Source organism: Ipomoea triloba, chromosome 5 (genome assembly GCF_003576645.1).
Source record: "Ipomoea triloba cultivar NCNSP0323 chromosome 5, ASM357664v1".
Classification (NCBI taxonomy): Eukaryota; Viridiplantae; Streptophyta; class Magnoliopsida; order Solanales; family Convolvulaceae; genus Ipomoea; species Ipomoea triloba.
Window position 1 is genome coordinate 24,088,323 of NC_044920.1, and position 23,812 is coordinate 24,112,134.

The 23,812-nt window shown below is 38.7% G+C and overlaps 5 protein-coding genes across 5 annotated transcripts; 4 read left to right on the plus strand and 1 right to left on the minus strand.

The window, feature by feature from the left end:
* Window positions 1-1,208: 1,208 nt before the first annotated feature.
* Window positions 1,209-4,547, plus strand: LOC116018904 (receptor-like protein kinase FERONIA). Its single transcript, XM_031258932.1, has one exon. The coding sequence runs from the start codon at window positions 1,713-1,715 to the stop codon at window positions 4,434-4,436; it is 2,724 nt and encodes a 907-aa protein (XP_031114792.1). The 5' UTR covers window positions 1,209-1,712; the 3' UTR covers window positions 4,437-4,547.
* Window positions 4,548-8,196: 3,649 nt separating this feature from the next.
* On the plus strand, window positions 8,197-10,409 carry LOC116019923 (histone H2A.Z-specific chaperone CHZ1). The gene is made up of 6 exons (XM_031260307.1): window positions 8,197-8,557; window positions 8,732-8,784; window positions 8,918-8,981; window positions 9,124-9,166; window positions 9,319-9,366; window positions 9,827-10,409. Exons 1-6 carry the CDS (start codon window positions 8,346-8,348, stop codon window positions 10,106-10,108), a joined length of 702 nt encoding a protein of 233 aa, XP_031116167.1. The 5' UTR covers window positions 8,197-8,345; the 3' UTR covers window positions 10,109-10,409.
* A 273-nt stretch (window positions 10,410-10,682) lies between these two features.
* LOC116019922 (protein COBRA-like) lies at window positions 10,683-12,263 on the plus strand. The gene is made up of 4 exons (XM_031260306.1): window positions 10,683-10,998; window positions 11,146-11,225; window positions 11,330-11,792; window positions 11,876-12,263. Exons 1-4 carry the CDS (start codon window positions 10,938-10,940, stop codon window positions 12,124-12,126), a joined length of 855 nt encoding a protein of 284 aa, XP_031116166.1. The 5' UTR covers window positions 10,683-10,937; the 3' UTR covers window positions 12,127-12,263.
* Window positions 12,246-15,248, minus strand: LOC116019921 (COBRA-like protein 4). The gene is made up of 6 exons (XM_031260305.1): window positions 15,120-15,248; window positions 14,946-15,025; window positions 14,139-14,595; window positions 13,868-14,015; window positions 12,880-13,157; window positions 12,246-12,764 (listed from the first exon to the last, which is right to left on the minus strand). Exons 1-6 carry the CDS (start codon window positions 15,169-15,171, stop codon window positions 12,481-12,483), a joined length of 1,299 nt encoding a protein of 432 aa, XP_031116165.1. The 5' UTR covers window positions 15,172-15,248; the 3' UTR covers window positions 12,246-12,480.
* Window positions 15,249-20,020: 4,772 nt separating this feature from the next.
* LOC116021136 lies at window positions 20,021-21,360 on the plus strand. Its single transcript, XM_031261747.1, has 3 exons — window positions 20,021-20,153; window positions 20,888-20,976; window positions 21,090-21,360. The coding sequence occupies exons 1-3, from the start codon at window positions 20,130-20,132 to the stop codon at window positions 21,235-21,237; spliced, it is 261 nt and encodes an 86-aa protein (XP_031117607.1). The 5' UTR covers window positions 20,021-20,129; the 3' UTR covers window positions 21,238-21,360.
* Window positions 21,361-23,812: the final 2,452 nt, after the last annotated feature.

The window sequence follows — 23,812 nt, forward strand, 5'->3', positions numbered from 1 at the left end:
CGAACACACTTCAAGAATTAGCTAATGACCAAATCCTACAAGTGTCGTGGGTTCGTGGCAAATTAACCTCAAAAGCAGTAACCATTAGAAGTTACTAATTGACAAAATAGATGTTCAAAAAGCTGAAAACAGAGCAGTAGAAAAGAAACCTAAGCAACTAAACATTTTGTGAAATGAAAAGCAATAAAATGGCCTTATCTGTTAGCTAACCGGAGAAACATGGTGCAATTCCTCAATTTCTTCGTTTCCTCCTTGTTGCATTCGGCCGCTAGTTTACCGATTTCCAAGCCCTCGCTCTCGTTCTCCTCCGCCGCCGCTTTACGGTTGCCGGCTAAGATCTCCGGACGGGGCTCCATCGCTAGGGCTTCCACGTCGGATCTCGATTCGTCTTCCTCGGTTATGGTCTCGCACAACGGCGCCGGCGCACAGGAGAAGAAAAGAGAGCAAATGACTAAATTGCCCTCAAGATTTTGTCCATTACAATTTTTCGGTCGAATTTGGCCGGAAGGACCAAGTTCGTTAAAAAATCATAGTTAAAGGATCAATTTGTTACTTTTAAAAGTCAAGTGTTGAAATTAATAGAGGTGCTATAGTCAGAGGACCAAAAGTGCAATTTAGTCTATTTTTTTTTTTTTATCCTACTAATCATTTGACCCTAAAAAAACATTGTTACTGAATATTTGAAATGTATTCTATTTTTTTTTTAAATCAAGGATGAGTAGGCTCAATACATTCTATGTGTTAGATTAGTTTTTATTATACGGAGTACCAACAATTATTTCAACATAATAATATTGCAAAAACCTACTTTCAAGAATAGAATTAATATATATATATTTTTTTTAATGTTGAGAATAAAATATACCTCGTATAAAATATTACTTGGCCATTGAACTATTTAGGAAACAACAATTAAACCATTTAACTCGAAAAAGGTTCAAATTAATCTATAAATTTGAAAAAAATGCAATTAGCATTTTTAGCAGGTCACATTTCTGCGAATTGAATTGTCATGTGTGATTTTTTTTTCTTATTATCCTACGGGAATGCATGTAAGCATTTGAATAATTCAAAGCTAAAATTTGACTAACATGTAAGCTGGTTACCTCACCTCCTTCCTCACCTCTAATTTAGCTTCTCTTTCTCCTCCCTCTCACACAAGAGATATAAAACCAGTAAAAATCAAAGAAGGAGAAAATTATCCAAAAATATTCTCAAAATGTCACATTCTGTGTTCCAAGCATATTGTTTGTCCTTTTAAGCCATCGTCTTTGTTTTTGAAGCCGTTATTGCCACCCGCGGCCATTCACGGGCTGCTGATGCCGACTGGTAGTGGTCGGAAAGCTCAGGAAATCCTGTTTGATTAAGGCTTGACGTCAACGCTTGATACAGTGCAAGTTGCTGCTCTCTTCAAGTAAAATAGATTAACAAGGCCTACCCAAAGTAATGCATTCCGTGTAGCATCTTGTGTCCTAACATTACCAAACATTGTTGTCAATTAGTTTCTTCCCTGGCTGTCAATGGATTACTGTTCCAAAAACCATAACATTGCAGATGAAACTTCATTTTCTCTCACATATATTCTCCCTCTTCTATGTGGCCATTTATCATAAATTAAAAAAACCGTGAAAGGACTCCCTAGTGTGCAGTGGATGACTGGATGCTCTAAAGCCTAATTACCACGTATTAACACTTCACCGTTGAAAGCCGCCATGCTAGCCTTTGCTCTCCGTCTCTCCTTCCTCGTCATTATCTTCCCCTTGGCTCTCAGTCTCAGATTAGTCGACACCACTGCGGCGGCGCCACCTTATAATGCAACCGAATCCTTCCTCCTCAGCTGCGGCGCGCCGTCGAAGAGCAGTTCACAAGATGGACGTGATTGGGACACGGATAACCACTACCTACAATTCATGCCCACAAACACGGCGAATATATCTTTTCAGGCCGCCACGGAGCAAGGCCCTTTGGTCTCCCAAGTTCCGTTCACCACCGCGCGTGTCTTCACCTCCGAACTCACATACTCCTTCCGTGTCTCCCCCGGCCAAAAGTTCATCCGCCTCTACTTCTACCCTGCCCATTACGCCGCCGCAGGCGGCGGATTCAACATGACCGATTTTTTCTTCACCGTCACCGCCAACAACTACACCCTGCTCAAAAACTTCAGCGCCTTCCTGACGGTATCCTCGCCGGACCCTTTCATATTTTCGCCGGATTTTTTTATTAAAAAGGAATTCATCGTTAACGTTGATGAGAAACAGCAACTCAACCTTACTTTCTCACCTTCTCCTTATGCCTTTGTGAACGGAATCGAAATTGTGTCCATGCCGTCTGATTTATATTTCAGAGACGACAACAATAATAATTATCCGATGATAAGTGCCGTCCAATTTGATAACTCGACAACCTTGGAAACTCTGTACAGGCTGAACGTTGGGAGCAGGCACCTGGGGCCCAAAGACGACACGGGCATGTTTCGTGAATGGTCTGTCGACGACAATTACGTTGTCGATATAAAGTATCAAACGCCGTTCTTGGGCGTACCGGTTTATTATACTAATCAAACTCCGGCTTACACCGCTCCTGACATAGTTTACACTTCGGCGAGGACCATGGACAGAAGTAATAGAAATGGCCTTTTTTGGCTGTTCCCTCTTGATGCTGGGTTTTTCTATCTTTTCAGGTTTTATTTCTGCGAATTTGCGCTTGAAATCAAGGCTGTGAATCAACGAGTTTTCTCCATAGAGATAAATAACAAGATGGTAGAGGATGAAGTTGATGTTATTGATCAGAGCGGCGGCCCTGAAATTCCGATAATGAAAGACTATGTGGTTTTTGTCCCTGACCCAGATGGTCGCCGGAGCAAACAGAATGTTTCTCTCTCGTTGCGTCCCAACATGAAAGACAAACCGGTTTACTTTAACGCAATCTTGAATGGGTTAGAAATTTTTAAACTCAATGACTCGGCGGGGAGTCTGGCTGTGCCCAACCCTAATGAGGCTCCAGATATTCCGGCTACCCCGCCGCCGGAGAAGAAGGGTAAAAAAGGGTTGGTAGCTATTATTGGAGGATTGGTCGGCGGAGTTGCTGCGTTACTCCTAGTAATAATAATTCTGATCATTTTCTTGATTTTCCGGCGGCGGAATAGGACGGCAAACCTAGCTCCAAGTGTCACCAAGTCATCGTGGGTCACCATGGTCAGAGCCGCAATGACCACACAAAAGACGGGAGGATCCGACGGGTCCCGTCTGCCGTTGGAACTCTGCCGACATTTCTCACTGGATGAGCTCAAACTGGCCACCGGCAACTTCAACGACAATTTCGTGATCGGAAGAGGGGGATTCGGGAAGGTGTACCGAGGCTACATTGACGGCGACGTAACCTCGGTCGCGATCAAACGTTTGAGCCCCGAATCCAGCCAAGGTTTCCGCGAGTTCCAAACGGAAATCAAGATGCTATCCAAGCTCCGACATCTCCACCTCGTGTCGCTGATCGGATACTGCGACAGCAAAAGAGAGATGATCTTAATCTACGACTACATGGCCCATGGAACGCTGCGCGATCATCTCTACAACGCCGGCAAGCCGCCGCTTCCGTGGAAACAGCGACTCAAGATTTGCATCGGGGCCGCAAAAGGCTTGCATTACCTTCACGCCGGCGCGAGGGATCCGATCATTCACAGGGACGTTAAGTCCACCAATATTTTACTGAATGAGAAATGGGTGGCTAAGTTATCAGATTTCGGGTTGTCCAAGGTGGGCCCACTAGGGGAGGCCATCAGCCACGTTAGCACCGCGGTCAAGGGTAGTTTCGGGTACGTTGACCCGGAGTACTATCGACGACATCAAGTAACGGAAAAGTCCGACGTGTACTCCTTCGGAGTTGTCTTGTTCGAAGTGCTGTGCGCTAGGGCCGCCGTGATTCCAAATTTGCCGAGAAAAAAAGTTAGCTTAGTGGAGTGGGGTCGCCAAAGTTACGAAACGGGGGACGTTGGCAAGATAGTGGACCCCAATTTGAAGGGCCAGATTGCGCCGGAGTGTCTAATCCAATACATGGATGTCGCCTGCAATTGCCTAAAGGATCAAGGGATCGATCGGCCATCCATGAACGATGTGGTGTGGGGCCTTGAGTTTGCGTTGCAGCTCCAAGATGCAGCCGATAAAAGATGTGACCTCCCTTCGTCGCGCACGCCGGAGAGGCCGAGCTTTCCTTTGCTTGCAAAGGGCAGAGACGGCAGAAGCTCCAATGAGGCCGCGAATAACTCAGTGAATAACTCAGACGAGGATGACGGTGACGCAATTACTACATCCGAAGACGCTGCAAAAATGTTCAGGAATAAAAGTAGTGTAGCTGCTACTTCTACAAGTACGCATGATGATAGTTTGAGGGGGCAATCTCACACTATTTTTTCAGAGCTCAGTAATCAATTGGGACGTTAATACATTGTTCTATACTTGAACAAAATTTAGCACCTCAATATTTTTTTTGGGTATAACACCTATATGTATCAACTGATTTTGATAAAGGTGTGAATTTTGTATTTTAGCTTATATGTATTGAAATTGTATCGTAGATCTTGAATGCAAGAAAACACTTAAATTCTACTCAATTTTAATAACAAATTAACTTATCCTTCATTAAGATTAATTTTAACAAAAAGACAATAATAAGAAAGAGTAAAACCAGGACACAGCAAATAGTAACGCAGTTCAGAGCTAAAACTCCTATGTCTGCGAGGCACTCACGACATCCCAATCCACTAGATGTTTGCCAAAATTATAAGGGGATGAAATGATAATCATACACAAAGACCAACGCCTACTACATCAACATTCATCAAACAATCTTCAAAACATCTTCAAGTTTTGTGCAGTCTCAATTCTTCTCAATCAGCACCATGCCACAAAGCATCAATATAGAGAAAAATTAGCCACTTAATTAACTAACTCACAGTCAGATTATAAACACTATAGTATGTTGTTCGAATTTCTCAAAGAATATGGGAAAATGATGCTCCAAAATCCCTTCTTTATATAGCACTTTCGATCAACCAACTTTCCTACATATTTGCTGATAATTCTCCACAAAAAATACTGACCTTTCATTTAAATTTCAGGCTAAAACCTTGCTGAATTAAACAGAAATTTGTTAGGCAATTTCACGGGTAGTACTAACTCTGTTCCAAAACGCCGCAGGTTATGATCCAGGGAACAAACTGTGAGCTTTGAAACATTCAAACTGAATTATGGACCAAACTAAGCTAAGAAAAATAAATAAAACATAACCTATGGTTTGACAAATAATTTAGCCAACGAAAATACTGATGTGCATCATTTGTGCGCTTACAATCTCCCATTTGGCAATTATTTGACAAAATTAAATACAAATATACTTTAAAAAATTAGGACAAACATAAATAAATAATCATTTTATTAAAAAATTGTCTCAAGTATATTTAATTTGCTTACAATCATAACCTAAGCATACAAAAGATGGAATACAAAGCTCACAGAAAGTTCCAATGGATCATACTCATATTAGAGGATTTGACATACTTAGAATACTCAACCATCAACCAGGATAAACCAATCCAGACAACCAACCAAAACATATTCAATCACAAACGATAACCCTTTAATCAAGATAAACCATATATAATTCAAAATATAGTAATAGTAACCGTCTTGCTGGTCTCAATCCGTAAAATGAAAGGGGTGAGATCTTTCACCTCATTAATCAAAATAAGACTACGTGTTGATTAGGGTACCACTAGAGCTAGGCCAGGGCCACCACCCACCCTTCTTTTCTTGAAAGGTGCCTGTGGACTAAAAGTAGAACAAGACAAAGTCAGCCAGCTGTAAGCCTTTAATATACATTGTATAATATCAGTAATTCCCATGTTCCTGCCTGATATTTCATTCCAGAAGATGATGATTGATGATGACTGGAAGTCAGAGAAGCTGCTTCTTCATGGCTTTTCATGTGCTGCTGTTCCTGATATCGCTGCTTCTTGTCCACGGCGCGCTAACAGCTTCTTCCGTCGAGACGACAACGTCAAAGACGGCGTCCTCCTCCTGTAGCAACGGCACGGCGGCCGGAGATTGCGTGTCAACGTCGAATCGCCGCATTGAAGATGAAGACGAAGACTACGCCCCAGTCGAGAATTCCTGGGTAGCCTAGTACCGACCGCTTAACTTAATACTGCTAAATCTCTAATAAAATCTCAAGTTTGTAAGGCTGATATATATGGTAACTGTATCAAGCCGGTGAATACACAGGAGCGCCCTTGTGATGTTTACAATCGTTGCAAGCGGAGTTCTCAGTAGCTGTCTGATCATATGGTCGGCAGATGAACTCCAGATCGAACCCAGGATTTTTTTTAAGGCTTATGATCATAGTCCATAATTTGTATGCGTTTGTATTATATTGTAATAATAATGATATGATGATGATGATAACCCCGAATGCCTGCTTCTTTACGTTGGATCCCAAGAAAGCCCTTCATAGGGTTGGATCCAAGCCAAGGAAAACCGACTTTGCGTAGTCCTTTTTACTTTCTCAACCTACTGAAACACAAAGAGTCAAATAACTCATTTACTACAATGTAGTATCTGAAGCTCCAGCGAGGTGGCAAATAACTCATACTAGGATGACGGTGACGCGTTTACTACATTCCAAGACGCTGCAATAATGTTCAGGACTAAAAGCAGTGTCACTGCTACTTCTACAAGTGATGAGAGTTTGAGGGGCCAATCTCGCACTATTTTTTCAAAGCTCAGTAATCAATTGGGACGTTAATACATTGTTCTATACTTGAAACAAAATTTAACACCTCAATATTTTTGTTTCTTTTTTTTAGTATAACACCTATATGTATATATCAACTAATTTTGATAAACTACATAGCTAGGTGTGTAATTTTGTATTTTAGCTTATATGTATATATTTTTAATTTTCAACATTTAGCATATATATTAATAGCCAAGCTATAATATATATTTTTTTCTGATCATCTTAATGTGTGTTTTGAGTGAAAAATGTTATATATATGTCCCTAGTCGATCACACGAAATAAACTCTTAACTAACCAGCCACTCCTACATGAAGTGTGATGTGGTAAATACCGATCGTATGTGGTATGGAATACATTGGGTTCAGTCTAGTTTTAAGTTTATGGGTTGGAGGTTCTCGAGGTCTTCTCTACTCCCAGTCTCTCGTCTAAAAGTCCCTCCTCTTACATTTAATGCGATATTTATAGCGATACTAGGGGACAAATTATGTGTTCTCGTCATGGAGAACACGTGGTATGCATGCATCGGGTCCTTGCTGAGCGGGTTTGGGACCGTACATGTGGAGTGTGATGGTTACCTTTGTAATTCGAAAGGCATAGAGAATGGTCCGAGCTATTGGGGTTGGGAATGAGATCTCGATAAGGATCTGCTTATGAGAGTAGACAGCGAGGTCGGGCTTTACTGGAGGTTGGGGGCCTAACCTTCAGGTCAAAATCCGATCGGTTTGAATTTCAGGTCGCTGCCTTACCTTCCCCGACCAGTCGTACGGGTCCCAATAGTCAAGGGTCATTCCCTATCAAAGTGAAACTTAAAAAATTGGTATAACGATACCAACCCACCTATCCGACCAACTATGTTAGATTGAGTTCCCGGCCCTATCTTCTCTTTCTCGAACTTCTCTAGGTGAAGAAAACCATGTAACCCTAGCTGGTAATATAATATAAGGGACTAGGATTACAAGGAGATAAACCACTCTAGTATGTCATAGTTGAACTATATATTCACAATTACAGAACTCTATATTCACAATTTCATAGTTTTATATTAAACAATATAACACAATTTTTGAATCTATATACAAAATTGTGAATATAGAGTTCAAAAATTATGAATATTGAGTAATGTAATTTTGTATATTAAGATATAAAATTGTGAATATCAAATTCTAAAATTGTGAACATGGACTTGGGTCCACCTTGCAAGGTGGACCTTGGTCCATAACATAATTTGCCGGACCATTCACACAATAATGATTGGGTATTTGGGTTGGGCACGTTTGGGCTTAAAAGGATCAAGGGTTTTTTGGGCCAGAGGAAATTCAATCTTTCAGGTCCAAATAGGCTGCCTCATCTGTGGCCCAAATACTTACCTAAACGAGTTCGCTCTCGCTTGTGGCAAACTGGCAATCCAAAGCAAAAGAGTTTGCGGCGGCGGTACGGTGAACAAGAGCTCAGAGTTCGGCGGGAAGAATAATAAGCGTGAGCGGCGTCGAGGCGGTTAGAGAGTTAGCCGAATTTGAATTGAAAGTGAAGAAGGTTCGAGAAGGAGAAGAAGAAGATGAGCAGCGGAGGTGTAAAGAAAGGGCCGCCGAAGCACCAGAACAGATTCGCCTGGAAGCCTAATGCCGGAAAGAAGATAAACGAAACTGAACCGGGAGGGAGGTTTAGGCCTTTATCAGAGATAACTGGCGTTTGCCTACGCTGTAAGGAGCAGATTGACTGGAAGCGCAAGTACGGCAAGTACAAACCTCTCGCTGAGCCTGCCAAATGGTAATCTACCCCTCCTCATCGTCCTTTTTGCATCTGTGTGTGTATATATATTTATGTGTATGTTCTGCATATGCATTCCTTCGTATAAATTTGTTGTGTGTTCTTATTAATATGTACTCCGTATTAGTAAATTTTTGATGAATTGATCTCCTGAAAACAATGGATTTTTAACAGTCAGAAGTGTTCGAAAAGGAACGTTCGTCAAGCTTACCACAATATCTGTACTGGTTAGCTTCTACTCTGGTTGCTTTTGAATCTAACAGTCCTTTCAATTTGAATTGTGTTTTTGCTTTTAATGAATGGATGTTGTAATAATAATACTCCCTAGTAACCAATGAACTTGCTCCTGTGGGTGTACAGCTTGTGCAAAGGAGCATAATGTATGTGCCAAGTGTTCCTGCCGAGTTGATCGTATCATTGGAAGGTTTCAGTTTTCCCCTTGTTTTATATTGAAATCAGTTGTGCTTTGGATTGTTAATTTGTCCACCATTAATGAGCTCAATCTGTGCACAATTGCTTATTTGTGTGAAAAATCTTCTTATGGGTGTATATTCATTGTCTTGTAGAGATTTATCTGAAATAGAGGCTGAGAAGAAGGCCCTAGAAGAGGTTCATGTTTACTCATGATTTTTTTTTAAAGCTTGTTTACTTTTTTGATTTGCCAAATCTACCATTGGCTTGATCTTTTTTATTTACCTTATTTCTTGTGGTTGCTGCATTACCTTGCAACTTGTTTATAAAAGATTCTTATTTGCATACAGGCAATAAAAAATGCTCGGGAGAGAGATAGGAGAAGTCTACTACGAGCTGTAAGGCACACTAAAACTTCTTTGCTTCTATAAATGTGTTTTATCTGCACTGGGAAGTTTAGGCTAGGGTTGAATGGCACAAGAAAAATGACATCTCTGCTTGTGGCTTGGAAACATTAAGACCTAATCACAGCGGGCAACTTTGTGTACAAATTTGATAACACATGTGAAAATGAGTGTGTATAATTCTATATGAGCAGCTCCTGCAAGTGAAGATGGGGATGTATTTGGTAAGATATTGCCAAAGAAATTGGGGAACATTTTTGACCATAGGTTGAACCAATGCCTGAAAGCTTTGTCTTTATTGACAAATAGAACTACATGAGATGGAGAGAGAGAGAGAGAGAAAAGGAAGGGTTGGGGGTGGAGTTTGCTGTAATTGTATATTGCTCTGTGATTTATCATTGAACTGCTTCACATATTTCAATTTTAAAGTTCTCATCTAATGTCGATATAACAGATGAACAAAGGAAAATCTCATAGTTCAACAAAATCCCCATCCCAAAATGAGAAGGTTGGTGAACAAATCCTGGGGGGATCTACCCAAGATGATGATGATGCAAATATATCAAACCAAAATGATGAGGAAGTAGTTGAACTTGCCTCATCACTTAAGCAATATGCTAAATTCAATGAGGAAGAAGAAGAAGATGATGATGATGATGACGAGGAGGAGGAGTTGGAGGTTCATGCTGATAAAGATGATTATGTTGAGGAAGAGACAGGCAGAGGAAGAGAATGATCACATTATTAGTTGAGATGCATTTCAGGGAATTTTATTGATGTCAAGTATGTCACGCTCCCTTTATGGATGTCGAGTATGTCATATCCCATAGATCACTTAAGCTAAGACTAGATGAAGAACCATTAAGATTTGTTTTGTTCTGCCATTTTGCAACATAGAAGCTTGCCAGTTTTGCAGCACAGACTGAATGTAAAAATGAGCTTTCATATATTTAATATATCTATAAGATGTATAATCCACATAATTGATTGCCCATGTGACTTCTGTTTATTGAGATACAGTTGAATCAGTTGATGTATTCATTCTACTTCATCTTTGTTAGTGATTAGCCCATAAGACTCTCTGGTTTGTTCTATTCAGTTGGGACCTCTGCCAGTACTAGATTTTTGCTGTAAAGTGTCCTTGGGGAATTTATTTGCAACTATGTTTTGATGATAGAATTTTTCTTCATATCCTCAGGGTTTTTTTATACTTATTTCAACTGGTCATTCAAATTCAAAAGAATAAATATTTAAACCTTGACTTCATCTGCAAGGAAATGAAACTACATGCTGCCCTATCAAGTTAAAGATTCTTGCTTTGCTGTAACTTTCTAAGGTCAACATTGGCTCTTCTTTTCCAAAGTGTTAAATAATTAAACACTCTGAAGAGGAAAGTCAACTTTTCTACAAGTAGACAATGCAAACATGGCACATTGGCATGTGAAATTGTGAATAGAAGAAGTCAAATCTGTGGCACATTGGTTCATTCTCCTACTCTTTCATTTTCTTGAGTAAAAGATTGGGAAGCCAAGAGATTTGTGGTCTGCTCAAGATTTCTGGCCAAAATGACATATTGTGTTGTGCTAGTGGCATTCTTGCTTTCTTGCTTCAGTTTCACTTCAACAGGTATGCCCATATCTCTCTGTCATTGTTCTTGTATTCATTATTGATTAAAGGTTGGCTGAAATGTTTGGTATACTAATTGTAATGTTTGATCAATGTGTTTGAGATTTTGCAAATTTGAATCCATTCCTTAACACCCTTCTTCTGCAGATGCTTATGATCCATTTGACCCCTACGGAAACATCACAATAAAAACAGATGTTCTCAGCTCGACTCCTGATGGTTATGTTGTAAGCCCCGGCAAGCTTCAGCTGTCCTACATTGATCTGAAATCTGTGATAAACACACGTGGAAGTTTCTAACTAATTGATCATTTTCACGCTGGGATTTGCAGGCTGCTGTGACGATTTACAACTTTCAGCAACACAGGCAAATTGAAGCGCCAGGTTGGAATCTGGGATGGACATGGTCGGAGAAAGAGGTGATATGGAGCATGGTGGGCGGTGAAACCATGGTGTCTGAAGAATGCTTTAGGTTCAATAGCTCCAATACTCCACAATCATGCACAAAGCACCCAAGATTCGTTGACTTATCCCCTAGTGCTCCTCAAAATCAGCAGATTGCAGATTGCTGCAAGGGTGGAGTGCTTAGTGCATGGGGGGAAGATGCTGCCAATGCTGTAAGCTCATTCCAAATCACCGTTGGGGCAGCCGGGACCACTAACAGAACCGTGAGGATGCCTAAGAACTACACATTTTTTGCGCCAGGACCTGGTGGTTATACCTGTGGACCAGCCAAAATTGTTAGACAAACAAAGTTGATTACTCCAGATGGGAGAAGATTGTATCATGCAATGAGTAAGTAGTTTGAGTCCAGTAGATTGATTGATTGAACTTGTAATAATTCTTTGTTGCAAGCTAAATTGATGTTTCCATGGCAGTGACTTGGAACGTGACCTGCATGTATTCAGCATTCCTAGGTTACAAAGATAGTTCGGGGAGTATCGCCTTAGCTCCTGCTCCTGATCCTGCTACTCGCTCTGCACCAAATCTCGCACCTATAGCTATCGTGACAGGTTCACTCAGCCCAGCACCGCTTCATTCTTCTTTCTCTTCTTGTTCTCCATCTTTCTCCCTGTTATCTTTCTTTGTTGTTTCTGTCTTTCTTTGCTCTTTGCAGTCTGTGATGTGATTTCTTCTTGGTTTTGGTTCCCTCGAAGCATATTCTTGGACATGCAATATAATAAAAATTACACCTTTTGCTATTCTTTAATGAAAACTAGTGTCTGACATTTCAACAGACAAACATCATAAAAAGTCGAAACATTTGTGCCATTTCTGTGGTGTTCAAATTATTACTCAGAATAACAACATTCCCATTTGCACATGGAGCCATGGAGGTGATTATATCACAGATTTGCAATGTGTTCATGTTAATAAAGTTTCATACATCAAGTTGCAGGCGTACCACGCCCAGCTCAGTGCATCTAGGTTGCTGTTGATCATAAACTTCAAAAATTTCTAGTTACAGAGGGGCAAAACATGATCAAAACAATGCACTGAGCAGCAAAAGAATTGAACAGATCAGTGTTGAGAAGAGGGCTAAGTTTTTCTGTGCAGAGTTTGGCAGATATGGATACGTATCGGGTGGTGGCATCAAGCATTCATCGCCATTGAAGTAGACCTTCCTGGGAAAACCCCATCCTTGCTTGAAGCTGAAACTGTCTTTATCCTTCTGCATCAGAACCTCAGACTGCACATTCCCAGATGGCCCTGCTTCCATTAGTAAGTCATTGTAAAACTTCATCCCATAGAACATTCCTGTGTCATCTGCAACATCAATTAATCCCAAAAGATTAATGTTTTTCCCTTGTAGAATGATTATTTTTCACTCTGTCGATCTCACTATTAGTTTAGAGTTTTAGTTGAAACGGGAAGTGCTTACTGATGGAACCGTAGGGAACAACCGGTTTGTAATCGAAGCTGAAAACTTGAGTGACATTGTTGAGATTAGGGTGCTGAACAACAAGAGTCCAGAGAGAATAGTTCATTCTGTAGTTGAAGTTTGTGATGGAAACCTTGACTCTCCAGTATTCTTGGTAGTTAACCTTCACATGCCAGTGAACTCTGATGGGGCACATGTGTTGTGTGCACTGCAACAATGGTGCATTGTCTTTTCTTGGAGTGTTTATGCCAACCACACTCAGGAGTTTCGAATCACTCCTGTAATCAATCATTCACAAGAAGTTAAAATTAGAGTATTTCACATCTAAATGTCTTTCCATGAAGCAAACACAACTGGAAAATTGTCAATTTTCGTAGGCAAGGTGTTTTCAACTTTTTTGATCACTAGCAAACAGAAATTAGGGTAAACCGAAGGTGTATACTGTGTAAATTCTGCCCTGTGATCCTAGCCAGCAAAGGACACAATGAGGTAAACTAACCTAAGTTGCTCATTGTTGACTAACAATCAAAATTAGAGTAAACCCTGCATTGTGATCCTAGTCGGCAAAGGACCACAATGAGGTAACCCAACGTCCCAACCTAAGTTGCCTATAACTAATCGGTTCAAATCTTGTGATCTTAGTCGGCAAAGGATCACGACAAGGTAAACCAGTAGCCTAGGTTGCCCATAGTTGACCGGCTAAAATCAAGAAGGGCAATAGGTTTTCCTCTCGTTGGGGGTTGAACTTGTAAGCTTGTAGTTACCAAATCAACAATCTGACTAACTTGGCTAATGTTGTTCCCACCAATCAAATTTTTTGATTATTGGAAAAAGTGGTCGGTAATACCGTAATACCAAGAGACAATTTTCCAGATCCCAATAGTGATCAGAAAATCGTTAACCTTTGATTTTTGACCACTTTTGGGTGGTCGAAATAAATGGGATTTCGAGCGGTGAAAACTGTGTGTAGCTCAGCTTTGTGCCTTACTTGATGCATTTGTTTTTGCTCTCACAGCCACAAGCACAATGAGGACAGGAGGTGATGGTTTCATTGTAGAAAGTGGAGAGGGAAACACAGCAACTAGGATGCTTTCTGGCTAGAAACTGAGAAAATGTGCATGTCACATTCCATGTCACTGCAGAGAAATTAAAAACCAGGTATTAGATTAACAACTTTCAAGAACATATTGAACCATCGAGCATATAAAACATAAACGTGCAGTCTCACTATCGACCTAACCAGGCAGAAAAAAACTTACTAAGGGCCTGCGTTTTTCGACGAAGATCAGGGGTGAAGAATTTAGTTGAAGGCACAATCTTTGCAGGGCCACAAGTGTAGCCAGGGCCAGGGCCAAGCAAGGTGAAGTTCTTGGGGAGTATGACAGTCTTGTTCGACGTGCCAGCCTGGCCGACGCTGACCTGGAACGCTGACACAGAAGCCTGAGGGTCCTGGCCCCAAGAAGCCAACACCCCACCTTTGCAACAATTTGAGAATTGCTGGTTGTAAGGCACACCAGGCAGCAAATCCACCACAGTTGGGTTTTTTTTGCAGCAATGTGGAACATTGCCTTTGAACTTGGAACAATCACCTTGGTCTGTGGTTTGTGCCCCAATCATAGTCCAAATCACCTCTTTCTTAGCCCATGTCCACCCCAAAGTCCACCCAGGGCTCAAGATGTGCCTAAACATTTGGAAATTGTTCATCGTCACCACGGCCTACAACATTAAGATCGCCTTCAGTAACAGGAGATACAGAGAATCGGAGAACAGAAAACGCATTCTGTAACATGAGAAACAGAAAATTGGAGAACAGAAAACAGATAAACGGCCTACAACATTAAGATCGCCTTGACTAACAGGAGATACAGAGACTCGGAGAACAGAAAACACATTTTGTAACAAGAGAAACAGAAAACTGGAGAACAGAAAACAGATAAACAGCCTACAACATTAAGATCGCCTTCACTAACAGGAGATACAGAGAACCGGAGAACAGAAAACGCATTCTGTAACAAGAGAAACAGAAAACTGGAGAACAGAAAACAGATAAAACGTAGTCTACTTACTACATAGCCATCGGGCGTCCAAGACATGACATCCCATTTAATGGTGATGTTCCCGGTGGGATCCAACGGATCATAGGCAGCTGCAACAACACAAGCAAAACCTTAAACACGCGCACGCACAAACACACACATACCAGGAACACAAAAACCGCAATCTCTCAAACAAAAACTCACCCGCGTAGGAGAAAAACACAGCAAAGACACAAATCACAACGACATTTCTCATCGTCCCGAGCGTTGTTCTTGCCAAGATGAAGCTCTCTAGCTCACCAACTAGTTGTTGGCTTCAAGAGGAGAAAGAGAGTTGGGTACGTTCATTCTCTTTGACATTGGCTCTCTTTATATTTCTATCTGATGAGATGTCTGTGTCTTGAAGCAAGGAGTTGTTGAGGAAAAATTCATGGGACAAATTTGGAGTGTAACGTTCCAACGGTCATGGCTGTCAACTGCAATCAGAATTTGTTTAAGATTATAAGTTATTTAACTGATTTAAGAAAAGGGTTTCTGCCATCACTAGCAAGAAACCGACTACATTTACTTTCTAGTTTAGTAATAGTGTGGGGTACGGTGTTTCATCACATCATCAAGAATTATCATATCAAAAATGTTATTTCTATCATATGTATGATGGGACATCAGTTTTATATTTATTAGCAATCAAGAATTAGTTAACTTCACCACGAGTTAATATAACATGTCATATTAGAGAGAAATTTGTAGTGTAAAAGAGAATGTAACATTACTAGTACGCACGTACGATATATAAGTGCATATTATGATGTTATGATTGTTACTTTCATTTTAAATGTATTAAAGATTCATTTCGAAATTCAAAATAAATGCTCACTGTTTTGTGGCTGTCACTTGCTAACATTTGTATTTCTTTAGCGACGACAAAAGAAACATGTAGTCACTATTTGAAGGTATGCATTGAGTGATCCTAGTCGACAAAGGATCACAAATAAATAAATAAATCAGTCTAGTTAGCATAAATCTCAAAGTGGTTGAGTTCAACCTAGCTGAGGTAGGTCAGCCTACGAGCATTTGATTTTTCTGGCAAGTGGGCCACATGATGTCTCCCCAAGCACGCCTCGGGATATCTGGAGGACCTAACTCATTTTGGACGGTATGAATAATCTAACTCATCCGAAGAATTAGAATGATTTGACTCATTCCGAAAGACTCAATTCATGTCACTTTAGTTATTACAGTTGAAAGACAGAATTAATTTGTAAATAATAGACGGAATTGAGATCCGATTTCAAGACAATTCTTGGTAGGATAGATCATAGAGCATCCAACCATAGCATGGGCATGGGTGTCTCAAAGAAGAATTTACAGTACACGTGTTTGTGTGCAGATCAAGAAGATGAGTTAAGAAGAAGTAAAGGAATGGAAGTTTGGTAGTGAGAGAATGGGGACAAGTAGGAAGTCCCCTTCTGATAGGGGACAACCTAACTGGCAACATCTGACCAAGGAAGTGATTTGTTGGCCGGGGAAGAATTTCCAAATCTCTGAAATATCATCATTTTAGTATTATGGTCGTTGTGACAGTTTTTTTTATTACATTTTTGTCAACATTGTATAAGTTGTTTTCTATTGCATATTTTAGGAAAGAGTTAATTCCAACAAAGATCCTTCAATTATTGTGATTTTTTATATTTAGTCTTCGTTTTATTAATTTAGACAAATTAAATCCCTAACTATCAAAATCGTTTCATTATTAGTCCTTTCGTGAACCTAGCGTTAATTGGACGTTTGAATCAGGGGTAAAAGAGTTATTTCATGTTCTTGAATCTTGAACGCAAGTTGTTTGATTGAATGATACAATTGAAAGTCTCTGAAAAGATGTGATTTAATTGTTATGCAAAGAGCGTATCAACTTGGAGAGTTTCGATAAATTATAAGCAGTTTCTAGTTGCCTGACTTTCTGGGAAGAGCTATGCCTAGTAGCCGAAGATGCAGCCAGAAAATGTGACTTGTATTTGAAACCAAATTCTCTGGTAAGATGATAATGAGAGTTGATTTCATGATTTTTTTTTTTATGGCCGTGAGTTCTCCGTTATTCAATGCTTGATCTGGTTCATGCATATCATCCAAACTCTCCCAGTTGATACGCTCTTTGCATAACAATCAAACCACATTTATTTCTTAGAGACTTTCAATTGCGTCATTCAATCAAACAACTTACGTTCAAGATTCAAGAACATGAAATGATTCTTTTATCCATGATCTAAACGTCTAACTAACGCTAGGTTCATGGAAGGACTAGTGGTAGAACGATTCTGATAATCAATGATTTAATTTGTCAAAATTAAAAAATAGGACCAAATGTGAAAAATCACAATAATTAGATGACATTTGCTTGAAGGGTAAATCACCTATTTGGTCCCTCAATTATTCGCGAATTGTCAATGTTGTCCCTTAACTCCGTAATCATCAATTTGACCCCCGAAATAAAATAAGATTAGTCAATTAAACCCTTCTGGCCGTATTCCGGTGAGAACTCCGATTAAGCAGGGGTAATTTGGTCATTTCATGGGAACAAACGATGGAGAAAAAAGAAAACAGAAAAAAGGATTTCTTCGTTCCCAGAAATCTCATCTCATCTGTTGGGTTCCTTATTTTGCTTTGAAAACCAAGACCCTTCAATTAAACTTTTGCACATCCTTCAAGTTTAATTTGCAAAAGGAGATCGATCGCACGCATGATTATGTTACTTTGCTCTTCTATGCTTCTTGGTGCCCTTTCTCTACAAAGTTTAAACCCTTGCGAGAGTGGTGAGAGGGACGAACAGTTGTGTTTCTCTCACTATATGTATAGCTGGATGGTGTATGTAAACCCTAATTAGGAAGGGAGATTGCTAGAGTGGTGAGAAGGAGGCAGGCGATAGTGCAGAGGAGGAAGCGTGGAAATCAATCGAGGTGAAAATCGATGGCTTGGAAACCCTAGCTTGAAGCAAAACATTGACTCGCGGCGGGAATGCGAATCACAAAACGCCGTTGCCGCCGGCGACTCAGTAGCAGCAGGTGAAGAAGCGGCGGTCGAGCTGGTTGGACGGCTAGCTGTGGTTGAACAAGGGGGGTGCTCAGCAAGCTGTCAACCGCTTCTCAAGATCCATGTCCAACGGGCAATGAGCTATCTTCACTCTGGCAAAATTCGTTTATGGCATCGACGCACAAACGGCCGCTCTGCTCCTGGACGTCGAAAACAGAGTGCCGGCATAGTGTAAAAAGTGTAAGATTGTTCATACTAAATGAAAATAGGCCGGAGAAAGAGAAAAAAAACACTAAAATTGAAAATTAATTTCGTGTTTTGATTGTATTTGATCTCCTTATGCTATAAGACAGTGGTATTTGTTGCGATCCCAAACTGAATTCAAAAGAAGAAACAGCAGGCATATGAGGAACGAACAGGAAATTCCGGCGACCATTTATACCACTCTGATTGCATTCTCCCATGGCTGTCTTTGCGCAAATCCTGCCCCGTTTGCCGCCACCAACTCCCCACCGACGCCCCAAACTCCGACGACTTGAACACCACCAACCGCCCTTCTTCAAACGAACAACAACCACCTTTCGACGGCGGGTTCGCAGTGGGGCGGATTTCCGGTGGGAGAAGAGAGCTTCCTGTTGTGTACACTGAAATGGATGGTGGGTTTAACAACAATGGAGTTCCAATGGTGGTGTGATTGCTGGAATATAGAGGTAAACTGTGGTGTTTGACCAAAATGTCGCCTATTGTTATTTATTTATTTATTTTTAATGTAGAAGCAAGGAAATGACTAAAATGTCCCTGCTTAAACGGCGTTCTCGCCGGCTGAATGACGAAATACGGCCAGAAGGGTTTAATTGACTAATCTTATTTTATTTTGGGGGTCAAATTGATGATTACGGAGTTAAGGGACAACATTGACAATTCGCGAATAATTGAGGGACCAAATATGTGATTTACCCTTTGCTTGAATTAACTCTTTAGAAAATTATTGATAGAACACTCTATGGGCCATGATGTTTGGGCTTTCAAAGTTGAATCTAGAACATGTTGGGCTAGGCGCGCTCTTGCTGGGCTGGGTCACACCGTAATATGATCCATGCAATGTTGCCACCGAAGGTCCAAATTTTAAGTCCAGCTAAGAATTGAAACTGCCACGATTGCTAAAAGATTTCAAATAATGGATAATATAACTGAAAAGAGTTAGTCACGTGGGTGGAACATATTTCTCATACCTGCAAATCACGAGTTTGATTCTTGTCAACATCTTTGGTTGAGCTTGTTGCACAGGATCTTCCTAGTGCGTACTATATGTCCTAGAGTAACAAGTTATTATGTGCACACTTTCAAATAGCGATTGCAAATTTCCTTTATCACAAAAAAAAAAAATCATGATTTTTTTGAACAAATTTAAAATTTCTGACCACCGGGTGATTGGTGATGTCTATATCTCTAGAAGACCATTAGTTTATCCAAAAGACTTTTACTCCAAAGTTATCTAAATACATTCCAAAGAATTTTACAATATTGATCGACATTTAATTTGTATCAAATGCAAGTATATATACTTTTCGAATAGTGTCTGTCAACTCATGTCCTTAATTAGTATTTGGTACAATCAATTGATCAAATACACATTAAGAATTCCTATAAATTTTATACAAATAACACTCTCAGGGTATACATTCTTAATTACTGCATGCAGAATAACTTTAATGTTTTATCAATACCAAATTGAAGAGTTGTATGCATTATATTGTTTATTCTCAACTAGGTTGTTGTCGTCAATAAAATACGAGGAGAAAAGCCTTGTTGACCAAGTCACCTAAATTGGACGGTCACCCCCAACCAAGGGGCTGGCACCTGGTTTTACCCTCCGGCCTGGATGCAAAACAATTTAATTTATATATATATATATTCATGCAGCCCACAGAAATGTTAACCCCATCATGCCTTATCTTGCATGTCAACTAGCCCAAATTCCAACTTTCAAACTCCATTTTTTTACTTTTCTAATTTCTTTGTACACATAATATGATTCCAAACACGCAAAGACTTGCCCCCACAATAGTTATATATATGTATGCGCATATACAGCAACATACAAATTAAACATACAGTTGCGTTGGAGAAACCTAGGTTGTTCATAGTTTCAAAGCAAAACAATCAAACGTTGTATCATCATCTATCATGGGACGTTGGATGAAGCCCGAGGTTAGTTATTCCTTTCATTGTCCACAAGTACAAAAACATTTGCGGCCTGGATGGGTTCTAAACCTAGTTTCGGATTATTGGTTATGTTTGGTTCACGGTTTAGGGTTAGCATGAATAAGCTAGCTGTTGCGGTTATTAGGCGGTTCATAAACCGTAGCCAGCTATTTATAGTTTGCCCAAATAAAAACTTGAACCGTTACTGTAGTCACTTAGTTTTGACACCCCGCTAATTAAGTCTAGTTTTTAATTTACTGAGTATGTTGTTGCTATTCAAAAGTGTACTATGAGTGAAGTCCATCTTATGACTATAGTCGACAAAGAATCATAAGAAAGGAAATTAGCTTAGGTTGCCCATAGCTTATCTATTCAAACCGAGAAGACCAATATGTTACTTTCGCTAATTAGAGTCAAACTTTGGCTAGGTCTAGTCTGTTTTTGGGTTTTCTTGTATTTTTGTTGAGACTAGGAAAACCCAACTATTATCTTAGAATGTACACTAGGTAAACTTGTACGTCTTATAACCCTAGACGACAAATGACCACAATAAGGTAAATTAATCTAGGTTGTTTATAGCGATTGACTCAAAAACATGGAAGCCCCGGTAGGGAACTCCTATGGAAAGTAGAACTTGAAACCTTATGGTTATTAAGTCAAAGGTCTGACCAACTTGATTGTGGTTTTCTTGTTTTGGATGATAATATAACATATGGAAATGATATTATATTTGTGCGCAGATATATCCTCTTCTGGTTCCGATGACATTCGTGGTTGGTCTGTGTACTTTCCAGCTAACCAGAAACTTGTTCATGAATCCTGATGTCAGGTATATATATAATTTCTTCGTGATACGATGATTATACTATTTGTAATTGGGTGATTATTTTACTGTAGCCAATCTGGAATTGAAGTAATTAATTGGGTGAATTTAATTTGCAGGGTTAATAAAGCTCACCGTGCCACGGCGGTGCTGGAGAACCGGGAGGAGGGGGAAAAGTATGCGGAGCATGGGTTCCGTCAATTCCTCCGTACTCGCCCGCCGGAAGTCATGCCGGCGATCAACCGTTTCTTCTCCGACAGGGATTGAATATTTGAATATATACACATTCGCCGTATGTACTTGCCTGATCGTCAGCATCTTGTTCCCCCAGTTACGACCAAATCATATATATGATCATGCGAATTGAATGTATTTCCATTTAATTTTTAATTAGTGTGCTTTGCTTGGAAATTAATGTAATTTTTTGTCTAATTAATTGTTCTTAGAAATAATGTATTTTCCCTCATGTTATAATTATTGTTAATAAACAAAACATTAGCTACGTAACGATCGGGTGAAAGCTACTATTATTATTATTATTATTATTATTATTATTATTATTATTATTATTTATTTTTATTTCCTTATGTGAGAGATTGAACAACTAAACTTCAATTCTACAAATAGGTACATGTCACCCGTACATTATTAGTCATAAGCAAAGGTAACAAATGCCATTCCGCATTAGGTGGTAGAACAAACAATACAATTTTTTTTAAAAGAAAAGAAAAAAAAAAAACCTTGTATGATACATGAGATGGGTTGAGTTATAGATGAGTTGTTACTTATTACAAAAAATTTAATATCAATTTAAAATAAATAAATTGTTACTTATAATAATTATTGTAATATTTATATGTGAAATTGTAATAATATTTAGAATAAAATAATCATTACTACTATAAATATTGTAATGCTTATAAGTTATAACTAAATTTGTGAACAATTTTAATATAAATATTGTAATACTTATATATGTGAAATATTGCTTATAAAAGAAATTAAAATATTTATTATAAAAAGTTTAATACCAATTTAAATTAAAAAGACAACCCGACTCGTGTTACACGAGTGAGACTTAACAAAAATCCACTTCCTCATAAACCTGCCGAATCTTGTAACTCCATGTCATTATTCTAATCATTTAATCGCACCGGTCCAATCAAGAATTTATTCGGCTATGATTGGGCTGTTGTAATGCCTTAGCTTGCAAGTATTTCTGGCTTTATGGCCTATAAAATGCTCGAAACTGATTTGTAGTATGTCCAATATTGAGATTTTGGGCTTACCACATTAATATTCTAAAATCAAAGTCAACCGGGCAAATTTTCAATCATTATTAGATATACTATATGGACCATACTATCAAATAATATACATTTCGTATAAAAATATTATAATTTTAGTATATAAAAAATGTACATTGTATTCATAAGATGTACATTATTTGTATACTGAATGTAGTACACAAATAATGTACATTCAGTATATTAACAATCTATTTTTGTTGTGGTCCACACAACACTAAGTGAACCATGGTCCACAAAATAATTTGCCGCAAATTTTAGTTGTGTGGAGCAAATTATACCATGGACCAGGGTTTATCTTGCGTTGTAGACCCTGGTCCAAAAATAATCTTAAGATTCTATATTTGTAGTTGATATATTCTATGGTTGCAGTTGGTAATTTATGTACTTGTAATTATCATATTATGTGTCAGTAATTATCAAGTTATTTGTTTACATGTACAAAAACTAATAACTGTAGGTACAGAATATGTTAACTGAATGTACAAATTTTTGTAATCGGGTTCACAATGCAATATGAATTTTGATCCATGGTATAACAATTGGCTGTGTGGACCATGGTCCAAAACAATGTCGTTTCTTTTAATGAAAAGAAATCACACATGTTCTATTTAATTAGTTATGCTTGTATAACATATTCTGTTTCATTTTATGTACATTGTAGTTTCATTTCAGTACAACTAAAGTTTCATTTTGTTTCAACTATAGTTTCATTTGACATTATACATACAATAGTGTTATTATAGTGAAACCTGTTATTGAATTTCATTTTATACACACTGTAGTCTCATTACAACATCACTAAAGTATAATTCTAATTCAATTAAAGTTTCATTGAACAATATACATTCAAATATGTGAAATTGTTATTCAGTTTCATTTTATATACACTGTAGTTTAATTACAACACGACTAAAGTATCATTTTGACATAACTACAGTTTATTTGACAATATACACTCAATATGTGAGACATGTTATTTAGTTTCATTGTATACATATTGCAATTTCATTTCAACACAACTAAAGTATCATTTCAATTCAATTACAATTTCATTTGATAATATAAACACAATATGTGAGACAAGTTATTTAGTTTCATTTTGGATAAACTATAATTTTATTTTGTTCTGAACACACCAAAAATACGAGATTTGTTAAAATTTAACGGCTGTTGACGCCGTTTTAGAACCATGGTCCACCGTATAACAATTAGTCGTTTACAATAAATAAAATTAAAAGTAAAAAATGACTGCCCTAATATTATCTAAATCATATCTTAAAAGGTTAAATTCTCAACTCCAAGGGTCCTTCACACATTGCCAAATATAATATTTGGGAGGATATCAATTACGGTAACTCAATGACTTAGCAAATGTGACAAAATATCAATGCGCATAAGGAATCTGTCTACTTTGAACATAATCCTCACATTACCGCTTCGAAATGTTAATTTTAACTAATATCATTAAGACTATTTGCAGGCTATTTTACGGTAACCAATGTTTAACCAATGCGTTAATCTCTGCGAATTTC

What these genes read in the sequence shown, in the direction of transcription:
- LOC116019922 (XM_031260306.1), top strand. Translation starts at nt 10,938, where the DNA reads ATGACATATTGTGTTGTGCTAGTGGCATTCTTGCTTTCTTGCTTCAGT. An exon ending in CGACTCCTGATGGTTATGTT is followed by an intron (nt 11,226 to 11,329) that starts GTAAGCCCCGGC and finishes TGGGATTTGCAG; the next exon opens with GCTGCTGTGACGATTTACAA. An exon ending in AAGATTGTATCATGCAATGA is followed by an intron (nt 11,793 to 11,875) that starts GTAAGTAGTTTG and finishes TTTCCATGGCAG; the next exon opens with TGACTTGGAACGTGACCTGC.
- LOC116019921 (XM_031260305.1), bottom strand. Translation starts at nt 15,171, where the DNA reads ATGAGAAATGTCGTTGTGATTTGTGTCTTTGCTGTGTTTTTCTCCTAC. An exon ending in GGACGCCCGATGGCTATGTA is followed by an intron (nt 14,596 to 14,945) that starts GTAAGTAGACTA and finishes TTAATGTTGTAG; the next exon opens with GCCGTGGTGACGATGAACAA. An exon ending in TCGAAAAACGCAGGCCCTTA is followed by an intron (nt 14,016 to 14,138) that starts GTAAGTTTTTTT and finishes ATTTCTCTGCAG; the next exon opens with TGACATGGAATGTGACATGC.
- LOC116019923 (XM_031260307.1), top strand. Translation starts at nt 8,346, where the DNA reads ATGAGCAGCGGAGGTGTAAAGAAAGGGCCGCCGAAGCACCAGAACAGA. An exon ending in GTTGATCGTATCATTGGAAG is followed by an intron (nt 8,982 to 9,123) that starts GTTTCAGTTTTC and finishes ATTGTCTTGTAG; the next exon opens with AGATTTATCTGAAATAGAGG. An exon ending in AGAAGAAGGCCCTAGAAGAG is followed by an intron (nt 9,167 to 9,318) that starts GTTCATGTTTAC and finishes ATTTGCATACAG; the next exon opens with GCAATAAAAAATGCTCGGGA.
- LOC116018904 (XM_031258932.1), top strand. Translation starts at nt 1,713, where the DNA reads ATGCTAGCCTTTGCTCTCCGTCTCTCCTTCCTCGTCATTATCTTCCCC.
- LOC116021136 (XM_031261747.1), top strand. Translation starts at nt 20,130, where the DNA reads ATGGGACGTTGGATGAAGCCCGAG. An exon ending in GACGTTGGATGAAGCCCGAG is followed by an intron (nt 20,154 to 20,887) that starts GTTAGTTATTCC and finishes ATTTGTGCGCAG; the next exon opens with ATATATCCTCTTCTGGTTCC. An exon ending in TTCATGAATCCTGATGTCAG is followed by an intron (nt 20,977 to 21,089) that starts GTATATATATAA and finishes TTTAATTTGCAG; the next exon opens with GGTTAATAAAGCTCACCGTG.